Source organism: Lytechinus pictus, chromosome 16 (assembly GCF_037042905.1).
Source record: "Lytechinus pictus isolate F3 Inbred chromosome 16, Lp3.0, whole genome shotgun sequence".
Classification (NCBI taxonomy): Eukaryota; Metazoa; Echinodermata; class Echinoidea; order Temnopleuroida; family Toxopneustidae; genus Lytechinus; species Lytechinus pictus.
The window spans coordinates 1,684,354-1,706,263 of NC_087260.1; the positions used below are offsets into that span (position 1 = coordinate 1,684,354).

The window sequence follows — 21,910 nt, forward strand, 5'->3', positions numbered from 1 at the left end:
ACAAAATCAGCAAGCACCTGGCGCTCGCATTATATGACTATGGTGAGATATGTATGCTCTTCATGATTTCCTAGATAATAATCCTTAGTGTCATAATATAACATTTCAGCTCGCGCTTCGCGCATTGTTTGTTTAGTGAGACAGTTACGTATCATGATTACAAATCATTGCTTGTAATGTCCCTTTATTAGGTCTGAATATTAAAAAATTCAGCTCGCGCTTCGCGCTGACATTATTTGATCAGTGAGATACATATCCGTTTAACGGCACAGTCTTTAAAATATCTATTAGGTCAGTAAAACTGGCAATTATAACATTTTAACAATTTTAACATTTTAACCTGGCCCACTAATTGATTAAAAAATTGTTGCTGGTGCCCCCCCCCCCCCAATGCTGCGACCCAAGGTACACCACTCTTGTTCGTCATTCCCAGACAGTTAAGAATAATATGAGTGTCGAATTAGCTGATAAATTGAAACTCTACTGCTTGATATTTATGTCACTGAATTGGCTATCCATCGTTAAACGAAAAATTTATTATATACCAATGCTTGAATTAAACTTTTTCTGACCTCGTACGAGCCCATGTCTTTACATGAAAAAGAATGCGAATTGGAAGAGAATAAATGTTTAATGGGAACGAAAACATACTACCACAGGGTATTCGATGTGTAGGAATCCAGGGGAATAAAAAATGGGGGTGCGTTCTCCCCCCCCCCCCCCCCCCCCCGATGCCTCACTTGCAAACTAACTATAAACCATCATTTCATGTTGAGTGTAGGAGGAAGAATTGAGTGCAATTGAAAGTGGCACAACGCACACGTGGATAATACTTCACGTGTTGCGTAGAAAATACGTAGGAGAGCTATATAGCCAAGAGGATAAACTAAGATTTGTTCCCAAGATAATGCATTTTCCACTATTATCTTAATCTTCTTATGATAATTCATAAAAAGGTTGCGAAATCCGATTGCAATATTTATCATGGTTTATATGAATTTATGAATAAATCTATCTATAAGGTACGTCGGCTAAAAGCCCTTGGAAGTCTTTTTATTCGTATCGATGAATAATCACGGGCTGCGATAAAATTGCCTATTAGAGTTGATAGATTTCTATTTTATCTTTCTTTTTATTATTATGTATTTTCAGGTCGACTAATTGGGTCAAAACGCTAGCGGCTGATTGGAGAAGGTATAGCGTGCATGGTTTCAATTAGCCAACGGAATTACATAACTAACACGTCAAATCAAAGACAGATCAATATTAACATCAGATGCTTGATCCCACCTTGAAGACTTAGATTGGAGTATTGTGATCGAGTATGGCCGATATAATCACAACGATGACAAGAACCTAGTTATAATTGAAGCTGCGACGAAGAGCAGATCTCATCTCAGATAAAAAAAAAAAAAATCCCTATCCAGATTGCAACTGCTGATGCATTTATTTCGCGTAAAAAGCGTCGAAGATATTAGACACCAGTAGCATAACGGTGAACTCACATACCAGTTTCTGCTTATTGATAGAACCACATCAAAATACAATTAAAACAAAATCATTTAGGCCTACCGTTTATCCAACTGCAAGTTTGAGTGCGTATTCGATTTAGATTATCTTCGAAATCATTGCATTTTGCAAATTGAAAGTCAGGTGCAATATTAATTTAGTCAAGGTCTGAAGCATATCGTCGCACCACAGTAGATCTACAGCATCATTTCATTCATCTTGGAAGTCTAGACATTTCATCATCGATTGATGCCTTCGGTGGCGTGCAGCGATTGATCGGATGCACCGCCGTGATCGTTGAGGAGATCGACTACGCCATTGTGACCATTTACGAGCATGGGTTGTGGGTCCAGTCAGACTGCATTCATCAGGGACATGTATCGTGAGCCGAGTGAGTTCGATACGTGTTCGACTGTGTTATCGGGAAGAGAAAACAGAGGAGAACCAGATGGAAAGGAGGTCTCACCAACAGGTAAATTAATCTTGTCATTCTTTCTATCTCCCTTCTTTTCTTCTTTATATTTTTTACTTTTATTTTTTTCTTTCTTTCCCTTTTTCTTTTTTTTTCTCTCTTATTTTTCTTTCTTCCTTAGTCATTTCTATATTTTTTTCATTCTTTTCATTTTTCCCTTATATCTTTGGTTTGTTTGTTCAATATTTGTTTCTTTCTATTTCTCTTTTTTTATTTCTTCTATCTATCTATCCATCTATCTATCTATCCATCTGTCTGTCTATCTATCTGTCTGTCTGTCTATTTATCTATCTTTCCCTATTTCTTTCTTTCTTTCTATCTTTCTTTTCTTTCTTTTAGGGGAGACACTCTCTCCAATTTACTTGACATGTCCCCCTTGCCCCCTCCCCCTGCCGGATCGCCGCAAATTATCGATACATAATGCCATATAGACCGAGTAAAACGAGATGTAGATAGTAATGAATAATGCATCTGACAAAAGAGGTGTTTGTAAAAGCATTATTGGTTTTAAACATAGACAGACTAATGGTTGAAGTGAGTACATTTCTAACGTGTCATAGAAAGAAAGGGCAAAAGGGGAAATAACAGTGAAAAGCGTGTCAACGTACACTGCTTTGATACAAATGAAAACATCATTAACAAAAGATTCATAAATCTTATTCCTAAAATAAAGAACTGATAATCTTAAAAATTCAAACGCATGTATTCCACCTTTGAAATACTTATAGGGCCTGTATTAAACTTATTGAATATGATATTGTGGAGACTTAGGGAATTGCTCATATCGATGTTTTAATGGCACTTTTTTATAATCAATCGATGAAGGTGCCTATATAGGACATCACTCATTTTTTAAATATTCTATATAGATTTCTTTTCACACTTCGTGGGCTATTGAATGCCGCGTTTCATCTTACTTCTGCCATATTCACGGCAAAGATAATGAACGAAGTGTTTTAATGAAATTCATTTCTATATATATCTGATTTCACAACACAATTAACTGTTGCCGAAGGATTCAAATAATGTCTGCTTGGCCAGTGGATTACTTGGCGCTTCATGTCCTAAAACATGACTTTGGGAATACAGCCCTTGGTGGCTTGATTGACTTTCATATTTAAAAAAACCCTGATATATTGTGAATATTGTGTTTTGTTTTGTCTCCTCCCCCTCCACACACACATTCTACAGTTGGCGATCCTTTACTCAAGAAAGACTCCAACAATCTAAATACGAAACCGACATCAAGATCACCTTATCTTTCCAAGAGAGAGGATATTCCTTGCAAAAACAAAACTCCTCGAAGATCAGAACCCTACAAAAACGGACAGAAGGTTGTCTTTACCGCTCTCAGTGAACAGAACGAACACGATGGTCGTGGTGTTCGACATAAAATGAGGAAAACGACCACGGATGACGATGGCGAGATAATGAACGACGGTGAGCTTGCTACTCTGCGAGGCGTACCGGATGAAGACCGAGATCTCCTCGTAGCGACATAGCCATTGTATTAATAGATAACGGCACTCGTGTGCCAAATGCGGTCCGAAAACTTTCCGATAGAACATGAAAACGGGCCTATAGGCTAAATACGGACTACTGTTAAAAAAAGACCAATGGTAACCAGAATAGTTCAAGTGCAACAGCAGCTCTGCTGATGATCTGAGGTCTCCTGTAGGGATTGGGCATATTAGCGATGCGATACAGGACATGTAGATATTATATGGCTGGTCAAACCATTTTAGTACAATCCATGGCCAATTAGTCTTGAACAGCAATCAAGTCACTAGTGATGGACGATGAAAGAATGATGAGGGCGCTCTTCAAGCTGTCCAAGGTCCCAGAATACTCGAGGATATCGTGGTACGTACCCTATAACCATGCAACCAGGGGTGGATCCAGGATTTTTCGAAGGGGTCGCATTTTTACCAGAGGAAAATTTTGACAAGCGAAAAAAAAAAGGGTTTTAACCAAAAATTTAGGGTATTATGTCCACGAAAAATTGACAAGCAAAAAGAAAAGGAAACACTTCTGTTTTAATGGCATTTTTACATTAAAAAAAATTAACTGTGCCTCTCAAAGAGGGGGGCGGGGGCACGGGCCGGCAGTGCCCCCACCTCCTGGATCCGCCAGTGCATGCAACGTATTCAGTCTGAGGCATGACAGAGTCCCTTCGCAAGAACTGATCGGAGACTTCAATGGCCGAAGCGGGGGAAAAATTGACAACTTAAAAGTTGAACGTATTCCGGAAGATATACCTCTATTTTGCCAATGAGCCATTACCGCGTCACAACGCGGCAATTTGCATTTAATCACATAGAGGGTAGCAAATCTGGCAACCTGCAGTCTACGTTCTTTGGTCACAACGATATATTATGTGAATCTGGCATTTACAAATTCAACACCATGAAGAGGCTGTTACTAATACTGTGAACAGCCTAGGGATATTATTTGCATAAAAGGTAGCAATTTTGATTTTTTTTTTCTTTAACGCCTTGTTCAAGGGCGAATCGGTGCCCCTTTTAAGGTTTTTAAAGGAACAAAAAACGAACAAAGAAAAACCGAATGGCCTCATGAAAATTGATTTAAATTAAGGCAGTCAATCTACTTTTTTTTTCAATTCCTTCATTTGGAAGCGATGCTCCCTTTTTTTTCTTTTTTCCCCTTTTTTGGGGGTGTTTTTTTACTTTTCATTATTGGGCAAAATACACCCCCTTAAAAAAAGTGGATTAGCACCCGTTTACCATTTCTCAATCGAAATCTTAATCTCTTATAACTCAATTGAAAAATGAAGGAGTATCCATCTCTTACTAAATTTTCTATTTGAGCCTATGGAGCTTATATATAGTTGATTGATTATGATATGATATAAGGTCATGATTTTCATACTGTATATATTCTATTGTGTATTTTCTTTCTATCTCTAAAATTTGCTTATGGAATGCTTTATCATAAGCCAGCATGTTTAATATTCCAACGAAGTAATTATCGGCTGTTTCCCCCGTAATTGGGGAACATCATTACATTTTCCATATACTGTATGCTATTAAATCACTTGGTCATAAGACAAGTAATCAAAATGAAAAATAATACTCGCAGTCTCTGCCTCGGCAATGTCAAAAGCCTTCGACATCCTATGGAAAAATAATTCGATCGAATACTGAAATTGCATGTGGCTTAATTTTTAGAAAATAATTGCAGCATTGACATGCTTGGCGATGTATGATAATTATACAGGGTTTAAGTTTTCTTACTATTTTATTTTGTTTAACAGTGATTTCATGCATGACTATATTGTGTCATGAGGCCGTGAGGAGAGCTTTTCATGAAGAGTTTTATTTGTGATTTTTACTGACCTATTTTCTTTCAGCCAACCAGATACCAATATTTTCAGTAGCTTATAACACGTCTGTTTGTGAAAAATCACAGACAAAAATCATGAAAAGGTCCCCACAAGTGGGTGAGTAAGAACCTACACTGTAGAAAATATTGGGTAAAATTTTAACCAGCACGAGGGTAATTATGTGTCCAACAAATTTGAGGCAGTATTTTACCCAATGCGGGAAGCATATTGTCCAGTAAGGTTAAAAAATGACAGCAATTACTTTAGAATGGGCAAAATTTTCATCACACTGGAAAAATAAAAATGCTAAAAAAAATGCCCAATGTTGGTTGGATATACCCTCATGGAGTATTTTTACCCAACATTTTTAGAGTGTTATTATTCATATAAAAGTACATAGTAAAACGCTGTTTACATTTTTATGCAGCAACGCTGTTTATACTGAATGAACAGCAGTTGATTAAGCAATTTAAACAAGCTTAGTGTTTAACATTTTAAACAACAAAGATTTATTTTTAATTCTCAATGAATTAAGCATGGTTGATTAAACTATTATACAACTATAAAGTTCACAATTACAGTAAACAGTTTTGTTTAAGTTTTTGACAGCATTTGTACCGTGTATTGTGAAGTTTGTGAGTATTTTTGCAACTTGAGTGTTTATTGTTCACCAAGAAACTAACGAGAAATAACAATGTGACCACTTGGCACTGATGATGTAACATGTTGTACTTTCAGCAAGAAGCAAAACAATTACTGCTAAGCTAGACGTGGTCTTTCAAAAAACTATTTGTTAGCACCTTAATGACACAGATAATGAGCAACAAAATAATGGGCGAAGATGATTACTTGATAAAAGATGATTGCTTGATATGATCTTGAAATGTATGTGATGATAGCAAAGTCATCATGGTCATATTCCAACAATTGTTGCAAGATATAATTGTATTCACTGGTTCTCCAATGGCAAGTGATACATAATTCACAATTAAAAGTGAGTTCATCTATCGCCAGGCTTCAATTATGGAAGCTAGTCAATCTATTGCAATATATAGTTACGATCAAAAGAGCCTCAATGTACGTAGTTCATTTGACATTTTCGTACGAACGATCGTTGTTTTCGGACTGTCAGTTTCGCACTGGCCTTCAAAATAACAAACCTCATATTTCGAACAAACAAACCTCTAGAGTAACGAATCTTATTTCATCTTAACACAGTATCTGCGTTAGCACACTCTTCCTCTCGAACTAAAAAATATTGGGATATATGTTCATTTTGTGTGTTTTTTTAATAACAAACGATTTGAGTATTCGAACCTTTGAGGTAACGAGTATCACCTAATTGACAAAGTGTATCTCTTACAATTTATGGAACTCAGAATAAAGAAAAAAGGGAATATCTTTTGTTGGTGTGCATAGCTTTACTGATATTGACTAATGTTTTTTGAATAACAAACGTTTTGAGTATTCGAACTTTTGGGGTAACGAGTATCACCTAATTTACAAAGTGTATCTTTTGCAATTTATGGAACTCAGAATAAAGAAAAAATGTACATCGTTTGTTGATGTGCATATCTTTATTGATATTGACTAATATGTATCTGGTGCTAATAATCAGCCTCAACAATTTTGTAACAAAATCACCTTGCTATCTGCCACGTTTGGTCGCTGGGTCATTGATGGGTCACCTACCCCTATATGCTAAAAAAGATAAATTTATTTAGTTTTGGTGCATTAATGTTATATATATGATCAAAGTATTTCGTATTTTATCAATATTTGGAATGATGTGTCTACGTTTGTGTAAATCCTTAGTAAATTTGTAAATAAACACAATGGAATTTGTCTATTGAAAACCGATCATGTTTGATTTATTCGTACTGATCCGAGAAAGAGAGATTGTGGAGGTGAGCCGGGCTTTAATTAGGAAAATGATTTTGATAGGCTTTCCTTACGCAAAATGTTAATTGCATTTATTTTGCTCCTTAAATTAATATCAGCATGATAAGCTAGCTTGATCAACTTGATCATTGGTGGTACATTAATGGTTCATCATTATTATGAACTCAGTTTTAATCTTAACTCTGGTCTTAAGTTGCGGATTAACTATAGATAGCCAAATGTGAGAGATATCTCTAGTTCAGTTGACACTCAAATCATTCATAACCGAATGGAAATAAGTACCATTAAAACATGAAAGAGTCAAGTATAGATAGGAAACATAAATAATAATAATAATAATAATAATGATAATAATAATCATAATCATAATCATAATAATAATAATAAGAATAATAATGATAATAATAATGATAATAGTAATAATAATAATGATGATTATGATAATAATTATAGTAATAATAACAATAATAATAATGATAATAAGAGCTAGTTTTTATATGTAGCGCTTTTCCCATAACGGCTCAAAGCGCTTTACAGCATATTATAACCCCGGTCATTGGATTCATTCAATCCCGCACAAAAAGTGCACAATTTCCATTCCCTGGGGAGAATTCCTTGCTTTCATCGCAGCCTCATAATGGCGCTGGCAAATTCAAACATACAATAACTTTCGCATCCTATATCGTACCTATTTAGCACCCGGGTCGAGAGTGGAAAAAAGGTGTGGATTAACGCATGCCAAAGGACGCTAGACCGCGGCGGGATTTGAACACACGACCCTCTGTTTACAAGGCGAGAGTCAGAACCACTAAACCTCGGTTCTTCCATTGACCATTATCAACAAATAAATGAAATTTTGAAATATTTGGCTTCCCATAACTTTAACATAGGTGATTTGGTGGGGAGGGGGGTTGCCTGATTGCTATTAGCATGAATGCTTGTAAGCAAGCAACCAGAGGACCGACGGCTTAGGGTCCTCTCCGATGGACCTAGGAAAAATGCCTTACCAAAAAGTTCATTTGCACCGAGTTGGAATCGAACCCGGGTCACCGGAATCCGAAACCCATGCTCTTCAGATTGAGCTATCGCACATTCCTAGAGTCAGTCAGACCAAATGGCAAAAGTCAAACTGAACTTCAGACTACAGTCCTATATGTCTACCAAACGTGGTCAAGGTAACAAATCGATGTCTTGGGTAATTAAAAAAAAAAAGGGGGGGTGGCGGGGCTGGGTGGAGGGTATAGGTATACAAACATTATTATGTACAACCATGGACCTACTACGTTGTTGTAGGTCCACGGTACAACCTTTATACTTTCAGATATACAGTGGTATTAAGAAAAATATAGAAAACATAACAAAGACCATGCATAGACATAAACAGGCGCGTCCAGGATTTCGTACCCCGGGGGGCCCGGCGCCCCCTATATCGAACTTTAATTCGGCGCCCCTCGGTTGAACATTATTTCGGCCGCGCCCCCTAGGTCTAACATGAATTCGGCGCCCCCAGGTCGAACATCAATTCGGCGCCCCCTTCCCTCTTCTTTTTTTCCTTCTCTCTTTCTTTCCCTCCTTTTTTCTCCCCTATTTTTTCCTTTCTTTTCTTCCTCTTGTTGGCGTCCCCTTTCCGCCTACCCGGTGGGCCCATAATACGCGCACGATAGATTTTTAAAAAGTTGCTATGATATACCTTTGAAAGGTCAAAAGCAATTCGCCGTACACTCCGGGGGGGGGGGGCACTGCCATTGAAGAGTGGACAACACTGCGCGAAAATCGGTCTTAGTGGCAAAAACACCCTAAACGTGGATTCAAGGGTAGGCCCCCGGTAGACCGCTAGGACACTCTAAACGGGTTTTATGCAGATTTCCTACTGCAAACTCTTATTGTCAGAAAAATTAAGACTCTAAACCAGGAATTCCTATTTTCATAAGTTCAGAAAAATAACAAACTCCCAAATCAAGTAGCCGTCATTGCTGTTTTGCTTGATAGTATCCAGAATTCCCTGCGAGACTATAACTGAAGACACCCCCTCCCTTCTGAGAAGGTGCACGCAAGTTTGATTTAATCCTCGTGAGACGCCCAGTGGGGGGGGGGGCAGTCAAATATATTGCTGTACACATGCGAGACCAAAAACGCGTTTAAGGACGTTCCACAGTTAAAATGAAATCCGTGTCATTTTCACCAAACTTTGCACATAGATACTTTAGAACCTGAATATTCGAAATATACAAAAATTAACGTAGGTCCATGTGCTTGATTTTTTGCTATGGAGCTTCAAAGTTCACCCGAATGAATGTTCTTACGGATTGCGCATTCAAAAGAATTTGGCATTTTTAGACCTCGCAAGATCACTACAATGAGTTTAAACCTCTATTACTTAGTCAAAATACATGAAAAAGTCATCTAATTTCGCAAGAGAGTTAATAAGTGTATCGTTAGAATGGAGAATCTATTTATAGTGCTATTTGTTTGCAATTTTAAGTCTAACAGCACTGTCAGTTCTTAAAAATGGCGTAAAACATAACAAAAACCCAATCTCAAAAAAGTGAAATTTCAATAACAAACTACATAAGTACAATAAATGCTGCACTTTATTCAAAATCCATGTAATTTTCACCAAAATTTGCAGAGTTGTAGAGGAAGGTATACCTAAGAGGTACAAACATTAAAAAATAGGGGTTCATGTGCTTGTTTTCAAACTATCAGCATTTTCATTAGAGCAAATGTGCTTTTTAAAACACCAAAAATGCGCCAAATGCTTTGTATCTATGAGAAGAAAAAATCAAAACCACTCTACCATTTATTCAAACTCGGGGTCATATTCGTGATTTTTGGCAGCACTGCAGAGTAAAGTATTTTAAAATTGTAGAGATGTTTTTTTAAATGGTCCATGGAATAATTAAAGTTTTTTAGCTTCATAAACTAACGCATCGGATCTGCAGTTAGATGATGAGAAAAATCAGTTCATACCCACAGCTAATTAATCACCTGTTCATCCATTGTGACGTCAGCGCGCAGAGTGTAAAAAATTTGCAAGAAAATTATGAATCGTTTCTAAATAAGTGTTGCTCGAAATATAATATTTTGAGCTTTTTTTATAGGCTGTGGTTTAATATCCTACGATGTTATGATGTCGTTATTATGATGTTTCTTTTTTTTTTTTAATCATATGCAAACTTTGATTATATTTTTGGAGCTTCAGGGTACTATTTTATCCGTAATTATACAATTATTTGTAATGCTAAAATTTGTATTCTTTTTAATTGATTTTTTTTCTTCTAAATGTACTCTAAATGATTTGTAAATTACTTGATGAAATACTATTTATGATTTTGTACATTTGTGTGATTGTTTCTCCAATACCCACTCTATGGGTGACATGAGAATAAATGTCATTGTCATTGACACTCTGCGCCATGACGTCACAATGAATGAACATGTGATTAATTAGCTGTAGGTATGAGCTGATTTTTCTCATTATCTGCACTCTAACTGCAGATCCCATGCGTTATTTCATGAAGCTAAAATAGTGGAATTATTCCATGGACCATTTTTAAAAATACCTCTACAATTTCAAAATACTTTACTCTGCAGTGCTGTCAAAAATCACGAATATGACCCCGAGTTTGAATAAATGGTAGTGGTTTTGAATTTTTCTTCACATAGATACAAAGCATTTGGCGCGTTTTTGGTGTTTTAAAAAACATATTTGCTCAAATAAAAGTGCTGATAGTTTGAAAACAAGCACATGAACCCCCTATTTTTTAATATTTGCACCTTTTAGGTATACCTCCCTCTACAATTTTGCAAAGTTTGGTAAAAATGACATGGATTTTGGATAAAGTGCAGCATTTATTGTACTTTAATTTCTAGTCGTTATTGTAATTTCACATTGTTGAGATTTTTAAGAACTGACAGTGCTGTTAGACATAAAATAGCAAACAAATAGCACTATAAATAGATTCTCCATCCTAACGATACAATTATTAACTCTCTTGCGAAATTTGATGATATTTTCATGGATTTTGACTGAATAGAGGTTTAAACTCATTGTATAGTGATCTCGTGGCTACAAATGCCATATTCTTTTGAATGCGCAATTCTTAAGAACATCAATTTGGGCGAACTTTTAAGCTCTATAGCAAAAAATCAAGCACATGGACTCATGATAATTTTTGCATATTTCGAATATTCAGGTTCTAAAGTATCTATGTGCAAACTTTGGTGAAAATGGCATGGATTTCATTTTAACTGTGGAACGTCCTTATAGTCGATTTGACAGTCCCATAGGCTCAATACACCAACCTAGAAATGTTCTTTCCGATGAAGTTTTTTTCTTGATTCGTGTTCCTATGGGGTCCTAGAACAAATTCAGCTTGGTTACCCAAAGTTGCCGTTAGGGCAATTTTGCTAATTTGCATAAATCCAAAATGGCCGCGAGATGCCATCTTGAAAAATTGACTTTTGATCCCCTTGCCCCAGAATGACGAGTAATACCTCTGTTTATGGGTTTTGGGATGTGTAGAGTTATTTGGTATGTTGATTCCATTCCTGTTAATAATCTTGCAATATTGGATCATCTTCAGATCAAATCCAACATGTTCAAGATGGCCGCTAAACGCCATATTAAAAAAATACTTCCCGAGACTATTGAACCGTAAAGAAGTACTCTCCCTAAAAGCGCACACGCTTTCCTGAAGAAGTTACTATTATGATTGTGTAGGAGCTCATTTAAGAGGATTTCAATAAGAATGATTCATTTCTTGATCACTCCATTTTTAGTTCAAGGTTATGTCATGTCTAAGATGTTCAGAAGGTTGATAGATTTCGTCGTTAACCGCTCACTTTTAGATTGAAACAATTCGAGGTTCGGGCTATGATCTATTTCGGGAGTCAATATCATTTTTTACGTCCAACTATACTTTTCTGGTGAAAGGACTTGTTATTTGAATTAAAAAGTGTTATTTGAATTAAAAAGTGATTTTCAGAAAATTAGTTAACTTATTACCTTCCTTTATAATTATCGGACTTTTCGTCCTGACAAGAGCCATTGAAAGACTTGGTCAGCAGCTAGGAGTGCACTATTTAGCCTCCTGCAGAAAAAAGGCTCCCCCAAGACTGTTCCATGGTCGTATCATTCCATGACAACAGTTTGCTACAACGCTGGAACATCTGGTAGCTTCCCTCAGTTCCTGTGAGCAGTGGCGTGAAGCAAGGCTGCGCCTGGCCATGACGCTCTTTGGGATCTTCTTCTCCATGCTTCACCAGTATGCATTAGGCGAATGCACAGAAGACTTCTATATCCGTAACAGAGACCGACTACGTGCCAAAACAGTTAATGGTCAGGATGGTTCTCATTTGTAAGATGTTGTACGGAAACGATGTCGCCCTTGCCTCTCAAGAAGCGGGAGTACAAGCTAGTCATACAGCCGCCTGTCCTGTGCATATAAGGAGTTTGGATCACCCATCAGCCTATGAGACAGAAATCCTGATCGACTCAAGACACTGGCTATCCTCCAGATACCTCTATCACCAGCATGCACTCGTCTGGTTGTGGAGGACTCTTCACCTACCTTGGATCGACTATCTGTCTCTATATTTCTTTCCCTTCTTTTCCCTGGACAATGAGATAAGCACCAGAATATGAAAATCTGCCAGTCATGGCAAAGCTCCTGTACGGAAGTAAGTCCTTGAAAACGTACGCCGACCAAGAAAAGCGGCTAAACACCTTTCATGATCAGCTGCTTCGGACGTATCATGCACATTGAATGGAAGGACAAAGTGAAAAATACAGAGGCCCTTCCGCGTACGTGCTGGCATCCCCAGTTTATTCTCGCTCTCTAGTCAAAGGCGCCTCAACTGGTTGGGGCATGTTCGCCGCATGAAACCTTGGCGAATCCCAGAAGCGATTCGCCAAGGTAAGGTGAGCCTTGTGATTGGTGTCATCCCAGACACCTGCAAACGTGACATAAAACTTGCCACCATAGACACTAACACTTATGAAGATGTAGATGATAGTCGCCATTCTATGAAGAGCTACTAAGTACAGGGGTCAAGACGTCAGAAAATAATCGGAATGCTAAATTGGCAGACCAAAGACCTAGGAGGAAGGCTAGGACAGCATCTCTATCTAAACGTGTCTCAGCGTCATTCTCCTTCATCTGCACAAATTTGCTCTAGAGACAGCCACTTACAGCCACTCTCGAAAATGTAGGACCTAGCGCTACACCATCGTCTTTTACGACAAACATGTGCCTACCCTAATCATTGGACACATTGATTTCGGAAAAATATGGAAAAAACACTTTCAATTCAAGTAAGACTCTAAAAGCCTGTTCAGTACAAAAGTATGGAAGGACATTAAAACAACTAAAATACACGCGAAATGGATCATAGCCCAAACCTAAAGAGGGTTCATTCTAAAGTGAGCAGTAAATGCCGAAATCTGACATCTCAGATGTGACTTCACCTTGACCAAAAACTTTAGAATTAACAAAACAAATGAGTATTCTTACTGAAATCCCTTTACATTAGCTCTTACACGTATAAGCCTCGGAATGTATTTTTTTAAGATGGCGTTTGGCGGCCATCTTGGATTTGATCTGAAGATTTTCCTTTATGCAAAATCACAGCATAAATTGAATCAACATACCAAATGACTCACGAATATAGTTATTATTCTTGATTCTGGGGCAAAGGGTTCAAAAGTTAATATTTCAAGATGGCGTCGTCTGGCGGCCGTCTTGGATATGACCTGAAGATGACATTATATTGTAAAATAGATAGCAGAAATAGATTCTACACACCCCAAAACTCGAAACAAAGGTATTACTCATAATTCTGGGGCAAAGGGTTCAAATTTATTTTTTCAAGATGGCATCTGATGGCGGCCATCTTGGATTTGACATGAAGATGAATTTATATTGCAAAAATACTAACAGAAAAGGATTCTACACAACCCTTAGCCCCTGAAATGAGTTATTCCTCGTCATTTTGAGGCAAGTGGTTCAAAACTTAGGTTTTTAAGATGGCATGTGGCGGCCATTTTGGATTTATGCAAATTAGCAAAATTGCCCAAACGGCAACTTTGGGCAACCAAGCTGAATTTATTCTACGACCCCATAGGAACATGAATCAAGAAAAAAACTTCATCGGAAAAAACATTTCTAGGTTCGGAAAATGTCAAATCGACTATTAAAGGGATGCTTTTTTTCAATTTTGGACGCGGGCCGCGCGTGCAATCGTTAAGGGTACCTTATCAAAAACACCGATTAATATTTTTTATAAAGCATGTATGGAACATACATGTCACACAATGGACAATCGCGGGGTCAAACGTATTTAGGGTATGTTTTTTTTCCAAAGCGTTTTTAAGGGTCATATTCTGGCGACAACTTGTTTAGGGGCCACAATGTATAAATAAAGTCCGCGATAGAGCTTGTTTAGGGGCTTATTTTGCACACAGAAAAAAAATCGTTTAGGGGTGTTTGGAAATAATTTGGTCACGCATGTGTACAGCAATACATTTGACTGCCCCCCCGGTCGCTACTGACAAAAAATAATACAAACTAAAGGATATATATAGAAATGCCCCTTTCCCAAAAGGCAAGTGAAAATCATTTGTTTGGATTTTAATTATATTCAAGTCAGAATAGACTTTCGACAGCTGTTAAAAATATATTTGTAATGGCTTCTTGATTTATTCCTTTCTTTTCCCATTTTCCCAATTTTTTCCCCATTTTTTTAAATTCATTTTTTCATGTTCTTTAATTTGTTTCTTTTCTTTTTCTAATTGTTCCCTTTTTTCCTGCTCTTTGTTTTTTCTTACTTCTTCTTTTTCTTTTGTTTTATTTTACTTCTTTCTTTAATTACTTGTGTTTTCTTATTGCATTATATATATTTTTTTTAATTATTTGTTTTTCCCCCTTTTATGAATTGTTCTAATTTTGCAGCCTGAGCATATTTTTCTGTGATTTTCTCCTGCTATACCATGCTGCAACAGAGAAAACAAAAATAATCTGGATTTGGGGTCTGCATATTCTAGGTTTTCGGATTTAAATAGGAAGAAAAGAAAAAAAGATAATAATTCATGAGATTTGTATAGCGCAATTTCCATCTTGATTAGATGCTCAAGGCGCTTCAGATCAGAACAACAAAAACTATTTACATATAATACATGTCCATAGGCGGCGGAAGCGGGGGGGGGGCAGGGGACACGTCCCCCCTAAATTTCAGGAGGAGGGGACGGTCCCCCTAAAAAAAGAAAAGAGAAAGAAAAATGGAAGGAACGAAGACAAAAAAAAAGGAGGAGGAAAGACAGAAAGAAAGAAAGAAAGAAAGAAAAGGAAAGAAAAGAATAAAGGAAGAGGAAAAAGATAACAAGTAAACTGAACAGCTGAAACAAAGAAATATTGAAACCTATAAAGAATTGTAAAAAATGATAGTTTTTACTTTGGAAAATACACAAATTTTAAAGACGCTCACAATGCGATTTTGTTCAGAAAAAACTTGACAACCAACAAAAAAGTTGTTTCGCACCACGAAGACGAAAATATGTAAAAAAAAATAATTAAAAAAACAAGGAGAAGAGAGCAAGATAAGAAGAAAAAGAAATGTGAATAAAATAAGGGAAGGGTATAATTGAAAAATGAAAAATTATCGGGTCATTACATTAAAAAGAAAATTTCGCTCACCCTTCGCGCTCGCATTCCTTGATAAGTGAGATACAGTAATCTGCTCAAGGAGCTTAGAATACGCCAATTCAATTTTAAAGTCAATATGCACAAATTATTTTGCTCGCGATTGGAGTTTCCATTGCATTCTGTTCATGCTTACAAAAAGTACTGAATATAAAAAAAATCAGCTAGCGCTACGCGCTGGAATTATTTGATAGGCAAATGTAGTGAGATGCGTATTCTCTTCATGTATTACAGAAAACAGTAATTCAAGTGTTACAATTTTAAGTCAGTATATCACTTATTTTCATCTCGCTCCTCACATTAATATTGTTTAGTAACATGACCATCCTGTTCATCGTTTCAAACAGTAGGGGAAGGCGGGGTAAGTTGTGACACTTTTTGCATTTTTCATGTTAGAATTGATATGAATGATAATATTGTAAAAATAAGTACCTTGCCTTTAAATTTGATTCTTGTGAAATATTTTTCACCTATATATAACGTTCTACCCCCACACTGAAAGTCATTGTGAACTTTGAAAAAACCGATGTCAAATGGCTCAACTTGCCCCATCTGTGGGGTAAGTTGTGCCACCTTCTGGGGTAAGTTGAGCCACAAAAACTATGTACAAAATGTATGGGGAAGAACCAGCATGCCAATTTTTTATTTAAAGTCTTTTCATTTGCTAATTCTATATAAATACTAACATCCTCTAAAAGTAAAAGAACTGTCATTTGGTTTTGCTCCTTTCTGCCTGCATATCAATGGCTTGTTTAAAGATTTTTTTTTTTATATTAGTATACATTACAATAAGAATTACCATGGCTCAACTTGCCCCAGTCCGAACTTCGTGCGATATTTTCACATCCACACATTTCTTATGCATACATCATGTAAAAGACTATATATGACAAGAATGAGAATCCCTACCTGGACTAACAATACTGTTCTTATTTCTTTATTATATATAAAGACGTGCGTGGGTAAAAAGTACTGATCTATTTCACTCCCTTTTCTACTTTTTTTGCTGAAATTTGAAAACAATGTGGTGGGGTAGAGGGTTAAGTAATAGGTCGTCAATACATGACACCATCAAAATATCTGACTCATTCATTATTGGCCTGGGGCTGGTGGCTCAACTTGCCCCTATTCTCAACTTACCCCGCCTTCCCCTACTTAGACTCCGAGGTTTTGGGTCAGAATATCATTTTTTCAGCTCGCGCTTCGCGCTCGAATAAATGATTGTTTAGGTAGATACCCATCCCCTTCATGGTAACAAAAACTGCTTTAGAATAAGAAATTTTGGGTCGGATCTATATCAAAAATTTTCAACTCGCGCTACGCGCTCGCATAACATGTTTTGTTTAGATACCCATTCGTTTCATGATTATCAAAAGTGCTTAGAATGTCTAAATTTTAGGTCAGAAAATCAAAAATTTTCGCATCAATTGTTACCCATACTGCTTGATGACCCAAAGTGCTTTGAATATCAATATTTCAGGTCAGGTTATGACAAATTTCAGCTCGCGCTTCGCGCTCGCATGAAAGATTTTTTTTTATATACTATCCTGTTCATCATTTATATTCATTTTTTGATATTCATATTCAATTTTTCGAAAAGTATACACATGCAATGGCACCTAAATAAGGAAGGGCCCACGGGGTGCAAAATCTTGTAAATGCGCCTGCTTTGTTAAAGGTCAAGTCCACCCCAGAAAAATGTTGACTTGAATAAATAGAGAAAAATAAAACTAGCATAACGCTGAAAATTTCATCAAAATCGGATGTAAAATAAGAAAGTTATGACATTTTAAAGTTTCGCTTATTTTTCACAAAACAGTGATATTCACATCTCAGTGACATGCAAATGAGACGGTCCATGATGTCCCTCTCACCATTTCTTTTGTTTTCTATTGTTTGAAATTTACAATATTTCATTTTTTAAAGATTTGACAATAAGGACCAACTTGACTGAACCATATAGCAATAAACATTGCTAATTCCACATGTTCATGGAGGAATTAATCATTGTTTCACTTGACAAAGAGGAGTAAATTAGAATATTTCATATGTCATATAATGAAATACAAAAGAAATAGTGAGTGGATGACGTCATCAGTCTGCCAATTTGCATACCGACCAGGATGTGCATATAACTGTTTTGTGAAATTAAGCGAAACTTTAAAATGTCATAACTTTCTTATTTTACATCCGATTCTGATGAAATTTTCAGCGTTATGCTTGTTGGATTTTTCTTTTTTTATTCAAATGAACTTTTTGTTGGGATGGACTTGTCCTTTAAGATATCTCATCACGTTTGTAAGAAAAACTAAGATGTACTTAAAACTACAGACTTTAGTGTAGACTACCCTGTAGACAAAAATATAAACTAAAGCTTTTAACAGCCGACTGGGAAAATACGGGTGAAAATATTTTTTTTCCGTCCCCCCTAAATTTGTACGCCTCCGCCGCCAATGTACATGTCTGAACATTAAGTTAATTTCTATCAAAAAGCACTCTTACCCAGAGGGAAAAACCAGTAAGACCAGTAAAAATTTTTACTGGTTTCCAGTATAGATTTTTACTGGTTTCCAGTATATTTTTACAGGTTTCCAGTATATTTTTACTGGGCCAGTTGATTTTTAACTGGACCAGTAAAAATCAACTGGAGACCAGTTCCAACAATTGTATTCCAATTGAAGCAAAGAGTAGTAATACCAGTTAAATTTTTTTTCATCAAACTGGTGTTACTGGTCCAATAAATGGTTTCCAGTAGATTTTTACTGAGCTAGTTGATTTTTAATTGGACAAGTAAAAATCAACTGGAGACCAGTTCCAACAATTGTATTCCAGTTAAAGCAAAGTAATGCCAGTTAATTTGTTTTTCATCAAACTGGTGTAACTGGTCCAATAAAAATAATGACTTTATTTCAAGTCAAATTCATTTGACGAATTATGGGAAATGAATCTTGCAATTCAGAGAAAGTTATTTTTGTTATCATTATCATCATCATTCTTCTTCTTCTTATTATTATTATTAATATTGTTTTTATTTGTTTTTATTATTATTATTTTTTTTATAATTATGATGATTATCTAATGATCATTGTTGTTATCATTCTTACTAATGTTATCATTATTGTTATTGTATTATTATTATTGTTATTATTATTATCATCATCATTATTATTATAATCATCATTATTAATATTGTTATAATAATTACTTCATTTTATCATCAAGATCAAATATATATTTTCTCTGATATAGTTAACTGGTCAAAAGTAATTCCATTTATTGTTTGAAATTGAATTTCCAACCGGTCAAGACCAGTAATGCCAGTGATTCTGATGATGCTGATCACGTGGTTTACCTCATTTGCATATTTCCTATTTTTTAAAGAAAAATCAGGATTTAGACAATCATTGGAATGGCACTCATTGTTGTTAAAAACTTCTAAATAATTGGATGAACTATTTCACAATGAAAATGTGTAGTTTCACATAACACATTTAAAATAACAGCAGAAATATTAATTTACTAACCATCTTTTCCACCACATTTAATTGACCATGGTATTATCCAGTAAGACCAGTTGAAGGACCAGTTCGACCAATTGGAGGAACAGTCAGTTCGTATAATTATGCATCAAAGACCTATTGTAACTGGGGAAAATTCCATAGACAAAATGAAAGATCAAAAGAAGGGTTTTAAAGATTATGCGTTCAGGGGCGACCAGTGAAGAGTTTTCAATATAGGGGTGATGTGGCTGCGCGGGGACATCCCGATAGACCGCGGGTCCGATAGACCGCGGGTCCGTTAGACCGCGGGTCCGATAGACCGCGGGTCCGATAGACCGCGGGTCCGATAGTCCGCAGTGTGTGTAAAATTATGATCAGATATATCAAATGTCATCGAGAGGTCCAAAGGTCAAATGATACGAGGCCATGGGGTTCTATCAGGTGCGGATCCATGGAGGGCCGAGGGGGAACTGCCTCACCCCCCCCCCCCCCATCCCCAGCTCAAAAAAAGAGGGGGGAAGAGGGGAAAAGGGAGAGAATAAAAAAAGAAAGAGGAAGATGGGAAAAGAAGAGAATAGAAAATAGAGTAAGAAGGAGAAAGGAAAGACAAAGAAAAAAAGGGAGAAGAAAAGGGGAAAGAAGAGGGGAAAAAGAGGAGGGAAAAGGAAGAGAAGAAAAGAAAGGAGAAAGGAAAAGGAGGAAAAAAAGAAAAAAAAGAGGAAGGAAGAGAAGAATATTTAAATAGAGAGGAAGATGGGAAGAAAGATAAGAAAAAAGAGAGAGAGGAAGAGGGGAAAAGAAGAGAAGAAAGAGAGAGAGGGAGGAAGGGGAGGGAGAGAAGAAAAAAAGATTAAAAGAGAAAAAAGGGAGAAGGAAAGAAAAAGAAAAAGGGAGAAGTAAAGGGGAAAAGAGAAAAAAAGTGGAAGAGGGAAAAGAAAGAAAAGAAAAGAACGGAGTAAGGAAAAGGGGGAAAAGAAGAAGAATAAAGAGAGAGAGAGTAAGTGGGAAGAGAGGAAAAACGAGAAAAGAGAGAGGAAAAGAGGGAAAGAAAAGACAGCAAAAAGAGAAGAAAAGGGGGAAAGAAAAGACGGGGGGAAAGAGAAGAAAGGGGGGAAAAGAAGAGGGGGAAAGAAAGAGAGAAAGAAAGAGAAAGGAAGGAAGGAGAATGAGGATAAAAGAAAGAAAAAAGAAAGAAAAGGAGATGGGAAACGGAAGAGGGAGATGTTGACCTGGACGTCGATTTGATGGCGCCAAAATGACGTTCGAACTATGGGGCGCCGAATTGATGTTCGATCTAGCGGGGCACAAAATTGATGTTCGAATTAGGGGAGCGCTAATTTGAATTTTGACCATAATACGACAAATACATGTTTCAGAGAGGGGAGGGAGGGCAAAGTTATATTTCACATGGGGGCGCCAAGTTTATGTTCAACCGAGGGTGCCAAATTGACCTTGAACTTAGAGGGCTTCATGCAAATTCATTTTCGACCGGGGACGCAACATTGCCTGTTTATAGTGAAATATATGTCCTGCCTAAAAACTTCAATTAATGCGGCTGAATTAAAATATCCCGTTTTTACGATAACAGAAACAAAAAATGTTTTCGAGTTTTAAGTCTGTTTAGCGAGATAGATACCCTGTTCAGGGTCACAAAAAAGGGTTATTATCAAATTCAGCTCGCGCTACGCGCTCGCAATATTTGATTAATGAGGTATGCATCCTCTGCTTCAATCCCACATGTAAGTGTTAGTGTTAAGTCAACATACATAGGTCGATCCAGGGGGCACAGATTTTGCCCCCCCCCCCCCCATGGTGGCGCAAAAAGGGGTAAGAAACAGAGAAAAGGAAGAGAAAAGGACAAGCAATTAGAATAGGAATTATACCTTAGTCCTTCTTAAGTCAGTATATAAAAAAATTGAGCTCGCGCTTCGCGCTGGCATCAATAAATTGTTTAGTTATAATTATACGCATCCCGACCTTACAGTTTTTTATGCGAACGAGAAGCACAAGCTGAAAATATTTTATATTCTAACCTGACAACTGAAAATGTATTTTTCATTTCATCATTATAAAAGTTTTCAGCTAGCGCTTCGCGGTCGCATTCATTTCTTATTAGATATGCATCGTGTTCATCATAACAACTACTAACATAGGCGGATCGAGGCGGCCCGAGGGCAACCTCCCCCCTGTTGACAGAGCAAATAAATTGTGAAAAACGGGGAAAGAAAAAAAAAGGGGAAAGAAAGGAGAAAAAAGAAGACGAAACATAAAAGGAGGAAGACGAGTGAATAAAATAAGGTCAGAAGAAGACTTGGAAAACAATTTAAAAAAATATTTAATGTCACTATATTAAAGTTTCGCTCCGCATCGCGCTCACATTGCCTGTTCGATGAGATACATATTTTGCTCAATAGGCTGATATGTAGTTTAAAATATCAAGTTTTGATATCAATATACAAAACATAATTCAGCTCGGACATCGATC

The 21,910-nt window shown here is 36.7% G+C and overlaps 1 protein-coding gene across 1 annotated transcript; it reads left to right on the forward strand.

The window, feature by feature from the left end:
* Positions 1 to 1,143: 1,143 nt before the first annotated feature.
* LOC129279266 (uncharacterized) lies at positions 1,144 to 7,180 on the forward strand. The gene is made up of 2 exons (XM_054915360.2): positions 1,144 to 1,981; positions 3,173 to 7,180. Exons 1-2 carry the CDS (start codon positions 1,846 to 1,848, stop codon positions 3,481 to 3,483), a joined length of 447 nt encoding a protein of 148 aa, XP_054771335.2. The 5' UTR covers positions 1,144 to 1,845; the 3' UTR covers positions 3,484 to 7,180.
* The last annotated feature ends 14,730 nt before the right edge of the window (positions 7,181 to 21,910 follow it).